At 44.2% G+C, this 14,542-nt stretch overlaps 1 protein-coding gene across 3 annotated transcripts in view; it reads left to right on the top strand.

Moving 5' to 3' along the window:
* The first annotated feature begins 10,113 nt into the window (after positions 1-10,113).
* EEFSEC (eukaryotic elongation factor, selenocysteine-tRNA specific) overlaps positions 10,114-14,542 on the top strand; it is a 365,489-nt gene continuing 361,060 nt past the window's right edge. For all 3 annotated transcript variants that reach the window (XM_024580197.3, XM_045187763.2, XM_045187762.2), the window contains exon 1: positions 10,114-10,471. In XM_024580197.3, coding sequence (XP_024435965.2) covers positions 10,156-10,471 — 316 coding nt within the window. In that variant the 5' untranslated portion in view covers positions 10,114-10,155. The remainder of the gene's footprint in view (positions 10,472-14,542) is intronic.

Here is a 14,542-nt window from a genome sequence, read left to right as displayed (position 1 = left end):
AGAGTGGGTCTGCCACAGGCCACCCTATACTGTGTGGGTTCTTGATGCAGGAGAAACTTCACGATACTAGTCCAGGTGATTTTGAGAATATGTTTATTAAAGTTGGGGATAGTAAAATGAAGGACTTAGGGTAGAAGAAGCAACAGGGGAGAGCCTAGGCAGTGCTCTGTTTTGGCTCCCTAGAAACATTATAGAAAGAAGTGAGCCTGGGCAGGGCTTCTGTCAGCTCACTGGGAAGTCAGAGAAAAAGGAGGCTTTGGAGACAGGAACGGGTTAAGCTGGGATGAGCTGCCACTGCCCACTGCTCCCCTGATTGCAAGTCTCGTGGGGGCCCTTAGAGATTAAGAGAAAGTAAAAAGTTCATCTGGTCTTTGTCTTGAGGGTTTTATCTCTCTTCTGTGGGTGAGAATCTTGGGGGAGGGTTTCAACAGAATAGTCATCAGCTTTCCAGATGCATTTTTAATATGCTGATACATCAGAATGAGCATATTGGGAATTTGGGATTATTCTTTGGTCTGCTTTACTGTTTTACTTATATCTTGGGCCTGTCTCGCTGTAACTGGGTCTTTGTTATTTGTTCCCCTGACTTTAACTGTCCTTAGGTTTAGCTGGCACAAATAGCATTAATTTGGTCTCTGTTCTGTATCTCCCTGACCAAGGTGATTTAAGCTTGTATTCTCTGGTTAAAGAGGAGAGGTATACAGTCTTAAGTGTCCTTGTTAAGGGAAGATAAGATTCACTAGCTGGCTATAAGTTGTTCGAATTGCTTGGCCTTGTTTAATTATCTTGTCTCAGTTTCCCCATTCCTAGCTTCTCACTATCCTGCCTCAAGATAGGGAGACAGTGGAGGGTTTTGAAAAGCATAACATGGTATAATGTATGTGTAAAAAGCACTGCTTTGGTTTTTATGTGGAGAATAGGCTGCAGGAGAGCAAGAGCTGATGTAGAGAAATGATTTCAGTAAATCAGAATATCAGTGAACTACCACTACACACCTATTAGAAAGGTTAAAATTAAAACAAAACAACTCTCATATATTGCTGGGAAATGGAAAATGGAACAGGTATTCTGGAAAACCAAGTTTAGTGGTTTATTATAAAGTTAAAATATACTTATCATATGACCCAGCAATCCTACTCCCAGGTATTGACCCAGTAATATGAAGACATGTTCACATAGAAACCAATACGTAAGCGTTTAGAGCAGCTTTATTTGTAATAGCCAAAAACTGGAAACAACCCAAATGTCCTTCAGCAGGTGATGGCATAAACCAATGATGATCCATCCATACAACGGAATACTAAACAGTGGTAAAAAGATACATGCACTGTGGTTATATGCAACGGCATGGATGAATCTCAAATGCATTATACTAAGTGCAATAAGATGCACTCACCCTGGCTGGTGTGGCTTAGTGGATTGAGTACCAGCCTGCAAACCAAAGGGTCACTGGTTCAATTCCTGGTCGAGGCACATGCCTGGGTGGCGGGCCAGGTGCCCAGTAGGGAGCACTCAAGAGACAACCACACGTTGATTGTTCTCTCCCTCTCTTTCTTCTTCTCTTCCCCTCTCTAAAAATAAAATAAATAAAGTTAAAAAAAAAAAGAAGATGGACTCAAAAGGCTATCCACTGTGTGCTTCCATTTACATGATGTTCTGGGGAAGGGTTGTGGAACTGTTTTGTATCTTGATTATAGTGGTGGGGACATGACTCCGTGGATTTTCCAAAGTTCGTTGTAGGGGACCTTTGCCCACAGAGCCCCCTGTCCGCCGTGGATGAAAATAAATCTACCAAGACATGATCTGCTTGGGGAGGAAAAGTGGCTGGATCTCACAAAGGAGAAGGGCCAGGAGCCTGTTCCTCAATTGGCTTTTATTGGGTTTAATCTGCATAGGAATATAGGGCATACAAGTAAAGCTCATCAATCATTGTTAGGCAGAAATGATCAAATAATAGATAACATTCAAAGAACTCTGAGGGCTTATTCTGAGTCAAGGTCAGATAGTTAAAGGGTCATAAAACTTTGGGGAACAAACTCATTCCAAGCATGGACCCTTATCAGAAAATTGAGGGCATTCCTAGCAATGCAGGTTTCACAGGATTTTATGTATTCTTTCTCAGGCCCGATTGCCCTAGGGAACCGGACCTTTCCAGCACAGGGCCTCACCCACCTCCAACATTGTTTCGGGCTTAATGCATTGTTTCAGGCTTAAATCAGGGAGAGGAAGTAAAGCAGCGAAGAGATTAGGAGACTTCTGGGCAGACAGAATTAGGTCTCAGCCTCTGTCAAAGCCGAGGGTCGAGGGTCCCCTTTTTCTATAACCCCCCAAGTCCTTCCCTGAGGGCCTCTTCATGACAGTGCTTGTCTTAGGTCATCCCTCCCTTGAGGAATCTTATCTGTCATCGGCCAAGTCATGCAGTGGGGGCCAAGCAGGGTGAAGTAAAGTGGGCAAAGGCGGTGCTCCTGCCAGGGAGATAAGCTTTGTCTCCTTAGTGACTTATGGTCCCAAGGTCTCTCACTCAGCCTTAGCCATGGAGGTTTACAGCTTCTGAAGCCAGGTAGGGCAGTTCCCAACAGTTCATAGAACCATACACCATAAAGAGTGAATTCTATTGGTGTAGTCCTCCAGGTAAGAGATGATGGCTTGGACCAAATGCTAACAGTGCAGGTGGTGAGATGTGGTTGAGAGACCTACATTTGAGAGTTGATGGCTCTTAAAGCCATGAGAAAGGAAAGATCACCAGGGAGTGAGTGTAAAGAGAAGTAAGAACACAGCCCTGGGACCTTCCTGGGTCCACTATTATGCTTCTGTGTGTATTCTGTGCTGTTTAAGCATGTAGATATAAGGGGAGTGCCTTTTTTAAAAAAATATTTCATTTATTTTTAGAGAGATGGGGAAGGGAGGGAGGAAGACAGGGAGTGAAACATCAATGTATGGTTGCCTCTAGCACACCCCATGCTGGAGGCCTGGCCTGCAACCCAGGCATGTGCCCTAACTGGGAATCAAACCAGTGATGCTTTGGTTCACAGGCCTGTGCTCAATCCACTGAGCTACACCAGCCAGGGCCAGGGAGTGCCTTTTCCATAAATGTAAACATGCTATACATACATATGTGCACCTTACATTTTTTTTCAGTTACCAATATATCTTAGATATCGTTCCCAACCAGTATACAAATTTTCTTTGTTTTGGGGGGAGCTGCATAATATTCCACTGTATGGACATAGTATAATCTTTCTCTTTATATGTTTAAAATTTTTTATGATGGAACATTTAAACATATAGAAAAAGTAGGCAGAAATATAACAAACCTGCAAACCTATCACCCGACTTTGACAATGATCATCTCATGGCCAGTTTTGTTTCATATAAACAGTCACACACTCCCCTACCAAGTTATTGTTCTTGGTAACTTGTTATTTTGATATAATTTCAAACTTACTGTAAAGTCTGTTTTTCAGGACACTTAAGTTGTTTACAATATTTTCTTACTATAAATAATACACTAAAGAAATACTAGAACATGCCTTTTCGCAAAGACCACAATCCCTGTGGTCCAAAAGTACAAAGGGCTGGTGGCTGAAATGCTTTCAGAGCAATCCCCTTGAGGAGTGGGTCCAAAACATTGAAGACAAATCTCAGCATTGCTGAGGTTCTTTTTTTCTGGGAAAGTCTCTTGGCCTTGGCCTTTACAATTCTGATACCAATTCCTGTGCATAGGTCTTCTAACACCATTGAGCAATTCCTTCATAACTAGTTGGGTTATCATAAGATTCAACTCAATTCTGACAGTGTCTACCTGGAGATAGCATCAGATCCCACAAGTTAAGGACTCAGTCCTGCACGACTCCCCTCTACTAATTCGCCAATCACAAGTCCAGGTTATCAGCTGTGCTTCTGACCCGCTGGCTATAGAATGGAGGTTCCCATGACCTCCTCCTCAGGTTGAATTAATTTGCTAGACTGGCTCACAGAACTCAAATAAACATTTTACTTACTAGATGTTATAAAGGATATAACTCAGGTTCAGCCAGATGGAAGAGATGCATAAGGCAATATAGGAGACTGTTCTGCGTGGCGTGGGCCCAGCTCCCATTGGAAAGGCCAGAGGGGAGCAGGGTCTGGGACACAGGACCCACGCCCATGGATAGGTTCTCTTGTGGGGAATCAGGCCTGCATTGTACCTAGGCCACTATGAGACTTGCTTTTGTTAAAACTCCCTCACCCTGAATTGAGGCAGCAAACATTTACTACATATTTTTAAAGTAACTTCCTAAAATCTATGCTAAACCTTCCAAGGACGAGTGTAACCAGTTCAAACCCTTTTCCCTTTACATTTGTAAATATCCTTCCTTTTTGATGTAATTAGCAACATCCTCTCCTTTGTGTTCTGTAAAAGGTAACCACCTAAAGTGAACCTGTGCATATTAAATGAGGACCATCCTCAATGTAATGTGCCCAGAAAAGCAATAAAAGCCTGTCAAGGCAAAGGTTGGTGCACTCTCCTTTTGAGAGAGTGGCCCTGTTGTCCCTTTTCCTCCACAGGACTAGGTAGTCTGTGTGGATTTGTCCTTTGCACCCACAACACCTGGATCCCGCCACTGGTGGGCCAGGATCCGTATCAGGGCAAGGTATAGAGAAAGGGTTCAAAGCTTCCATGCTCTCTCTAAGTATGCTACTCTTTTCCTAATCTCGATGTGCTCACCAAGCCTATAGCTCTTTGAACCCCGTCCTTTTGGGGTTTTATGGAGGTTTTATTACAAAGGCACAATTGATTTGATCATTGGCCACTGATTCAACCTTCAGCCCCTCCTCACCTCCCAGAGGACAGAAGGGTGGACTGAAAGTTTCAACACTTGAACCACATGGTTAGTTCTCCTGGCAAAAAGCCCCCATATTTAGGTAGTTTCAGAAAGTCTCATGAACATGGGACTTCATCAAAATAAAAAGCTCCCGCACAGCTAAAGAAAACATCAGCAAAATGAAAAGGGAACCAATCGTATAAACAACCCAATTAAAAAATGGGCAAAGGAGCTGAACAGACACTTCTCCAAGGAGGACATACAAAGGGCCCAGAGACATGAAAGGATGCTCAGCATCACTAGCCATCAGAGAGATACAAATTAAAACCACAATGAGATACTACTTCATACCGGTCAGAATGGCCATCATAAACAAAGCAACAAACAAATGTTGGAGAGGATGTGGAGAAAAGGGAACCCTAGTACACTATTGGTGGGAATGCAGCCTGGTGCAGCTACTGTGGAAAACAGTATGGAATTTTCTCAGAAAACTAAAAATGGAACTGACCTTTGGCCTGGCAATACCACTGCTGGGATTATACCCTAAGAATTCTGAAACACCAATTCAGAAGAATCTATGTACCCCAATGTTCATAGCAGCACAATTGACAATAGCCAAGTGTTGAAAGTAACCTAAGTGCCCACCAGTAAATGAGTGGATCAGAAACTATGGTATATTTACATGATGGAATACTATGCAGCAGAAAGAAAGAAGGGGCTCCTACACTTCATGACAGCATGGACGGATCTGGAGAGCATGGTGGAAGGAAAATGGAGACAACTGTACTTGAAAAAAAAAAAAGAGGAACCCCCCCCCCAAAGTCTCATTAACATGACAAAAGACATCTTTATTGCTCTCCTCACAAGAAATTCCAAGGGTTTTTGGAACTCTGTGCCAGGAACAGGGATGAAGACCAAATATATAAACAATCTTTTTATAAAGTACATCACAGCCTCTGACAGGTCCTTCAGAGCTTCTGTCTTTGATGGTCTAGAACACAGGTGGCAAACACAAGTCCCGAAGGCTGAATCTGGTCCTCCACCTTGTTTTATCTGGCCCAGCACCTTGTTTCTCCCTGGCAGAAGTGCAAGCTCATTGCCCCTGTTTAAGGAGCAGTTACATTTATACAGTCCTAAAATTAAATTCAGCCCTTTGAAAGCAAATGTGAGGCTGATGTTGTCCCTGGTGAAAATGAGTTTGATACCCCTGGTCTAGAAGGCTATAGCATCAGGCTAAAATCATACCAGGAAAGACATTTTCAGAGTAAGGTTTTGATGCAGTTTCTCCTCCCATCTCACCACCATGCCATGTGGCCCAGTTTTTTGCTGCCCGTGGTCCCCCCACCATTCCCTTTCTCCTACACATTCTTTCCTCAGTTTCCCTTGGTTCTGTGCCTGGCTAGCCCTTCTCATTATGTTTTTGTCAGCTCAAATGCCTTTTTGTTGATGAGTGTGCCCCCCTCCACCAGTCATTTTCAACCACTTTCTTTGTCTCAGTCACTGTTGTACCCCGGCAAGAAGCATTCCTGCCACAGAGCAGTTAATTAATATTGGTTGGCTGATTGAGTAAATGAAGGAATGAATGTCTAAAGGTAGAAACTGGGGCATAATCCCAGATACCTCCTTCTCCCTCATTGCACCTCCAATTCATCACCAAGTCCAGTCAGTGGGAAATATTCTTCAAAGCTACACAGTGCCTCCTATTACCTATTCACTAAGCCTCCCTCAAAAGTGGTCTAGCCTTGACGGGGTGATACAGTTGGTTGGAGCCATCATTTTTTACATCAAAAGGTTGTGGGTTCGATTTTTGGTCAGGGCACTTACCTAGCTGTGGGTTCCATCTCTGGTTGGGCTGTGTATAGGAGGCAACCAGTTGATGTTTCTCACATCAACATCTCTCTCTCTCTCTCTCTCTCTCTCTCTCTCTCTCTCTCTCTCTCATCCTATCTCTCTAAGTCAACAAACATATCCCCAGGTGAAGATTAAAAAAGAAGAGGTCTACTGCTTTTACCACTAAATTTTTTGAAATGGAAGACATATTTTTATCGTTTCCTATTTGCAAGATGGGGAAATGGAGACACATGGCGGGGGGGAGGCTACCCATAGCACGGAAGCCTCAGCATCTTCCAGTCCTATCCAATCTGTTGCGGCTGCTCAGCTGACCCAGGGATATAGTCTGAATCTGGTTGACTTTTAGACAACCCCAGAGCTTCCATCTCCTTGACCCTTTAAATACAGGGTTGGACTCCCTATGGGGCTCATGCTCCAAGCTGCTGGTGGGGTAGGACCTGTCTTGGAACCATTCTGGAGGGATGGTCATTAAAGCTGAAGACATAAAGACATAGGTTAATTCCAGTCCCTCCATTGGGAAGCTCTTAGGTATAACAGTGCATGTTAACTGCTACTGTAACTAAATAAAATGGAGGTTTGGCTGCCGGTCACCACAAAAGCCAAACTCGTGAGGCAGGTGCTGGTGCAAAGGGAAAAAAGTTTTATTCAGGTGCTACACGATCTGGGGGAATGGTGGACTCCTGTCTGAAAGACCATCTCACCTTTCTGCCATGGAAAACACTATCAATGTCCTCAGGAAGGCCAAGACAAAAGCCGGTGTCCAGAGTTCCTGCTCCATTTTAAAGTACAGTTCTTTGGAGCCTTCAGGCAGCTGCTAAGCAGCCTTACTCCCCGTCCAGGTATCTTAACTTGTTCCTTGTTGCTGTTCATTTCAGGCTCCCTCATGGAGCCTGTGTGTGGATCCCACACAACCATGGGCCATACAGCTGCTAGGGCCATATGATCACATGCTCCTGGGGAAGAGAGCACATGAACTCACAGGCAAGTACATCACCAGGTGAGCAGGAGAGCGTCTGTTACCATGAGCTTTTATTAGCTTGAGCTTGGGATGGACTGGGGGCTCCCTCAAAATGACCAATTAACTTCCCAATCTTTTGCATGCTTTAGGTGGGTCCACCTCCCAACCAATCCCTTCTTTCCCCTGGCTAGACTGACAGGCCTCTTTGGGATAGTACCTCCTCCTGTGTCATTTTGACTTCTATGGCACATGTGCCTGCTTTCCCCTGGTTGCACCCCCAATCTGGTACCAGAGTAGGGGGCCTTTTTTCTATTCAATTATTTTGCTAGCTTTTGGCATGCTTGGGGCCCTATCTATTGATATTTGTAGCTTTCTGCACTCAATGTAAGAACCTCCCCCTGCTGACATCTTGGCTGATGGAAGAGAGTCCTCCCTTCTCCAACTGACTGTTTTATGGTAATGCTACAACCTACAGCCCCAGGTATCAGTGGCTTAAAGAAAAAATTTATTTATCACCCCACCACAGACCTATGCAGGTTGGCAGGTTGGGCATAGGACACAACTTTATGTCCCTCTGCTTCACAACATTATGGGGACCCAGATTCCCTCCATCTAGAGACTCTGCCCTTCTCTGGCCTTCGGAGTTTTCACCATTAAGCCAGCAGATGGGCAAAGAGTGTGGAAGATTGCCCAACAAGTGCCTGGAGGTAGCCAATATCATTTCTGCCCAGTTTCCATGGGCCAGAATGCAGTCAGTGGTTTGCTAACTGCAAGAGAGTCTGAGACATGCAGTCTAGCTGAATTCCCAGGTGAAAAAGGAAAATGGCTTGGTAAACACTAGCCAGATTCTGTCCTTCCCTTGCTCAGGACTTAACTTATAAGTTTCTTCCTCTGAGAGGTCTCCCTTGACACATCCTCACCACCAAGTCTGGGCTATTTTCTTCCTATTGGCTTGCTTTATGTGATGGTGTTGACTTGTTTGTTACCTCCTTTAGACAAGGAGAGCAGAGAATATATCTGGCTTTTTGATGTACAATGCTTCTAGTGCAATGCCTAGCACAGAGCTACTCAATATATATTGATTTAATGACCTTCTCTGGGACAGTTTCCTCTTCTATAAGATGGGAATACCAGCCAGCTAGGACAGTTGTTAGTATGGGTATTGTATGTGTATGCACTTAGCAGCAACTTTTTCATCAGTGAGTGCCATGTGCCTAAAAAAACATGTGTCCCTTCCCCAAATCCCTCCCTTAAGTCTTCATCTTATACTGTGCAAGCCTCTTGTCAAGTGGCAGCACATAGCTCATACCTATCCCAGCATGTGCCCTCATCCTTCCTGTGCTGCAGGATGGACTGGATTGTGTCTGCTCATCTCTGGAACCTTTCTCCTAATACAAGGCTTGGACCACAGGAGGCATCAGGGAGCACTTACTGCAGGCTTGACTACATCAGAACATCGCCTGGCTCGTCAGAGAGGGCAAACTGGCTGCCAGGCAAAATTGAACAAATTTTGTGCTTGGCCATAATCGTGTTTAAATTAAAAGCTAAATTAGTTGTTGATATGCAAAAGTCAGATTTCATATAGAAGCACTCTCTTCTCTTGAAAAATGGTAAGATCAGACAACCTTGGGCTATTATCAATTGGCTGGTATCAATTGACTGAAGCTGAGCAATGGCTTCCCCCTTTAGACCCGACACTTCTTCACAGTCTCTACTACCCTCTGACATCTCAAACACTGTTAATTTCTTTCCTTTGAGTTATCTGCCTGGCCAGTGTAGACACTGAAATCTGTTAATAACAACCCTTTTAGTGGTTCTAGACACTGAGAATCTAGTAAAGAGTTATGGACTCTCTCTCCAGCACACGCGCATAAACAATATTTTACATAAAATTTGGAGCTTTGTAGCCCGTCCTAAGGCAGGCTATAGACTCTGAGGGTGAGAATTCCTGAGTCATTTCCTCCTACGTTCTAACACTCTTTCCCGGATTTCCTATGGCTGGTTCCATCTCAACCTAGGAGCCTCAACTCAAACAGCAACTCTGACAAGCCTATATATTGATTGTAAGGTAGCTGTCCTTCCTTTCCCTGGTGTTCCAGTCCTTTTAAATCTCTGCTTTTATTTTTCCTAGAGGGCTTCTCACTCTCTGAACTAGTCTGGTTCAGTCATTAGTTCACCTATTTGTTTGTGACCTTTACCACTCCCGGCGCAATGAAGTTGAGGTGAATGGGGTGAATGGGGTGAATGGCAGGATGGATGGATGAGATTCCCCAACCTCGGGCTTCTCCAAGCTTCAGATAGGAGGAGCCAGGTAATAGCAGCCCTGTGCCCTCTGTCGGTGCCCTCTGTCGAGTCCGGTCCCTGGGGCACCCACCTCCTTTGCGGTGTCTGGTGGTGCCCGCAGGTGCCTGGAAGGCGGAAACTTCGGGGCCGGAACGGGCGTGCCCGGAGCGCGGGTGGCGGAGGGGGCAGCTTAATGGGTCGGACTGCAGCGGCGGCCGCAGGAGGGGCGAGTCAGCGGGTGTTCCAGGTGGCGGTGGTATGGCGGGGCGGCGAGTGAACGTCAACGTGGGAGTGCTGGGTCACATCGACAGCGGCAAGACGGCGCTGGCGCGGGCGCTGAGCACCACGGCCTCCACCGCCGCCTTCGACAAGCAGCCGCAGAGCCGCGAGCGTGGCATCACGCTCGACCTGGGTTTCTCCTGCTTCTCGGTGCCGCTACCCGCGCGTCTGCGGTTGGCAATTCCCGCGCCCGACCCGGCGCTGGAGGCCGGTCCAGGTCTCAGCGAGTCGCAGCTTCAGGTCACGCTGGTCGACTGCCCTGGGCACGCCTCCCTTATCCGGACCATCATTGGCGGTGAGCGCGGGCCGGGGCTGGAGCCGGGCTCGCGGATGCTGAGCAAAGCGGCCCGGCTCCCCTGTCGGGGAGGGAAAATCGCCTCACTTAATAGATAGGGCCACTGGGGCCCCGGGAGGCTGACGTGAGTCTTCCAAGTCCCGGCAGCAAGTGAACGGAGGATTTGGGACTCGAACTCACGGCTGGTTGACTTGGAAGCTTTTCCCTCCCATCACAACCAAACAGGAAGGTACTTTCCTTAAAAAAGAAAAGTTATTGTGTTTTTTTAAAAATAAAGATGTGTTTGCAATGCACGAACAAATTGAGAAAACTGAAAGACTACAAAAAGGATATAGTAAAGTGTCACAAAAAGATCTCCACTCACCTGTCCTTCAAGTCCCCTTGTTCCCATTCGGAGGCAACCGCTTTTCCCAGTTTCCTGTGTATCGTTTCAGAAAAACTCACGTAAAAACAAGCATATCTGTATATCTATACCCTCCTCATTATTTTTCTTACCGCTCTTTTTTTTTTTTTAACAAGATGGTAGCAACATATACAATATTTTACTCTAAGGGAACTCTACATCATTCTTTTTAAAAGTTCTCATAAAAGTCCATTGTACGCTTTTACTAACATTATCTTAAGTATGTCTTAATGTTATGCATTTATGTCATTTCTAGTTTTTGCTCATGGTACTTCAGGGGATTTTCTAGAAGAGAAGTCTTTAGTGCATGTGCTATTATATCTGTAGGTTAAACTCCTAGAACTGAACTAGCGGGGCCGAGGGCATGTGTATTTTTAGTTATGTGTATTGCCAAAATGCCCTCCTAAGCTGTACCATTTAATTTATTTTCAATTATGGAGGTAGTACAGGAATATGTTTTACTTGTGAAAAATGCGAACATTACAGATCAGACAAAAGTTCCTTAATTACCCCCCCTGTCTCCAGAGAAAGCCACTTAACCTTTGTGGATTACTTTTCCAAACCCATTTTACTCCACTGAAGTCTATGGACAGGGCTTTAAAACTTGTTTTGTTTTTAGATGACACAAAAGGGCATATTGCTAAAAGAAGTCTCCTTACTGCTGACCCAAGTACCTGGTTAAATTCTGTTTTCCATTTCTTTGTGTTTTCTTCCAGTGATAGTCTCTACACCTACAAGGACATATGGGAATATATGTTGGGGAGAGGATTCTTTTTTTTATTGAATATGTTTACTCCTCAGTTCTTCAACAGCAGCATCTTCAAAGATAAATTAAAAGGATGAAACAGTGATTTAGACATAGATTTGAAATAAATCAAAGAATTTTGAAAGGTTCCAGGTGGGGAGGAGAATGAGCAGGGGAAGCTGGAGGTGGGGCCAGTGCAGGTTTCCAGCTGTCACTAGTTGCATCATCAGGCATCTTGAAAACCTTACAGAGCATGTCCTTCTGTGTCCCTTTCAACCATCAGGCAGCTGTTTTGCTTATAGAGCAGGCAGATAGAGGTTGAAGGGAGTTTGTAGAGGTATTTTCATAGGAGGACTGATTGGACCAGGTGCAGATCCCAACTTGTTTTCTGCGTGGACTCTGACATGAACCCCTTATGTGGTCCATCATGGGTTGATGATTTACTGGCCTGGTGGCAGATAGCCTATTTAGTCCCTGAGCATCCCAAGTCCAATAATACAGTGATGAAAGTATTAAGTACTTTGATCATTGTTACCACTTAACTGTTCCAAGCTGTAGGCAGTTTGAGATAATTTCCCCATTTTACAATAGTGGAAATGGAGGCTCTAAGGGGAGATCTGCCCAAGGTCCCACTGCCTAAAGTCTTCTACTAGAGCCATATTTCAGTCATCAGATGAATATTAAGGGATATGTGATCTTCTTTACTCTTTTGCCCTCCCCTTGTAACTGAATTCTGTTTCATCACATCCAAATACATTTTAAGACATGTACTCTGAGCCACTTTAGGTTGGAGGTGGAAGAGGTTAAAAAACATGAGAATGCAAATTCTTAATGTTTTTTAGTTGAATAGCATAGGCAAGTGGTGAAGGATGTACTTTTGGGTTAGAATGGGGCTTGGGGCTTGGCTTTTACCCTTACTAACTGTTTGACCTGTGAACCTAATTCTGGACCTTCCAAACATTGGCAGAGAGTAGTAACTGTTGGGTTGGCCAAAAAGTCTGTTTATTTTTTTCTGTAAAATAAAAGATACATTTTTCATTTTTACCAATAACTTTATTGGTTTGGATATTTTGGGTATCAGCCATCTCCTGCTATTTGTTTCTAGTGGATAGAGGCCAGAGGTGCTGCTAAACATCTTCCAATGCCTAAGACAGCCCCACAGCAGAGTTATTTGGCCAAAATGTTAGTAGTACCATGAAACTTAGCAAACCACTTTTGACACGTTTGATCAGTCACAGCACCTTCTGCACAAATTGTTTTTTGTGTTTCAGTGGCATTTTTACTTTCTTGAAATAATAAAGCATAATATACTGAAAATGTTGTGTGTCTTTTTCCATCTTCAGTATTAAAATGTTTGCATAAAAATTCAATTTTGATCAGTTTTTTTAAATGCACGCTGATATGACAGCTGTCACAACACAATCTAACAAAATTGTTTTTGAATGAAGTTAAAGACAACTAAGAACTACTAGAGCCATTGTACAGAAAAAACTAAACAAACTTTTTGGCCAACCCAATACAAAGCTCTTTATTGGCATTGCTGTTTTGGCATGTTTGCCACTTCTTGGACAAACCCTACAAGAAGAGTGGTGGTTACCGTTTAACAGTTGAGGAAATTGGAATTTAGGGGGCTGCTAGTAAGTAGCACAACCCGGATCTGTTTCACTGCAAAGCTAGAGTTTTTTTCCCATGCTTCTCCAGGACACTTTATACTGCCCCCATCCCCTTCTAACTTTTATAGAGAAGCTCTTCATAGGACAAAAAGGTTTCAGGCACTAGCCTGATCCTATATACCCAATGCCCCCAGGAATTTGTCAAGTCCTGGTGTAGAGTATAAAATTATAGAAAGAAAGAAGAGGAACTGTTCTGTGATAGGTACGTTGTGACTTTTTACTTTTCTCTCACTTCCTGAGTAAGACTTTCCTTCTTACAGGCATTAAAATGTGACCTGAGCAAATTGGAATGGTGAGACCATGGCTGCTACTATTTTTCCTTAATAGGTCAGATTCCCACCCTACTTTTTAGGGAAATGAGAAAATAGATATTTTTTCTTTTGAGGGGAAGGATCTTCACATTTTAGACCCTGCTCTGGCCCAGACCTGTTGCTAAGAATTTGATTATGCAGCAACCCCGAGTGGTGGGCATGTGGTGGGAGTGTTAGCCCTATTTTTCAGATGAGGATACTGAAGCTTGGAAAGTAAAATACACTTGGCTGGTGTTGGAACCTAACTCTGCTGCCCTTAACCTGGATCTGGTTGATACCTTTAGTTATCCTCATGACCCATAAACCTGTAGATATCTTTGCCTTCTTCAAAGGTATCTCTTCAGGCCAAATCTGGCATGTGGCAGCTGGTCTCTTACAATTCTGAACTTTGTTCTTCCTCTCCTGGCCGCTTGGACTCCTCTCTAATTCATTCCCCACACAGTAGGCAGTGTACTCCTCTTACAAATGTTCATCAGATAGTGTCGACCCTCAGCTTCAAGACTTTCCATTGACTTCTCATTGGGCTTAGAGTAAAATCCAGCTTCCTTTATAGCCAGGAAGAAAGACTTTCTTTATGGTCTGGCCTTTGTCTCCTCTAAGCCTCATGCCTTCCTCCCCTGACCTTCAGCTACATTGGTCTCAATTCTACTTATTGAATGTGCTGGTCTTAGCACCTGCTCTTCCCTCTGTTTAGTACATCTGGTCCCCATTGTTTATGTCTCAGTTTAAATGTCACCTCCTCAGAGACGCCTGCTGTGATCTACCTACCTAGTGTCCCTACCTCTCTCCCTCTCGTACTTTCCTCATGTCTGTTTTATTTCTGTATAGCCCTTTTCACTATCTGATACTCCTTTTGTATTTGCTTGTCGATTGTCTCTGTTCTCTATGAGAGCAGAACAGGAACCATATCTGTCCTGTTCAACAGCATATTCTAACTTC

Source organism: Desmodus rotundus, chromosome 10 (assembly GCF_022682495.2).
Source record: "Desmodus rotundus isolate HL8 chromosome 10, HLdesRot8A.1, whole genome shotgun sequence".
Lineage (NCBI taxonomy): Eukaryota > Metazoa > Chordata > Mammalia > Chiroptera > Phyllostomidae > Desmodus > Desmodus rotundus.
This window is presented reverse-complemented; position numbering and strand designations above follow the sequence as displayed.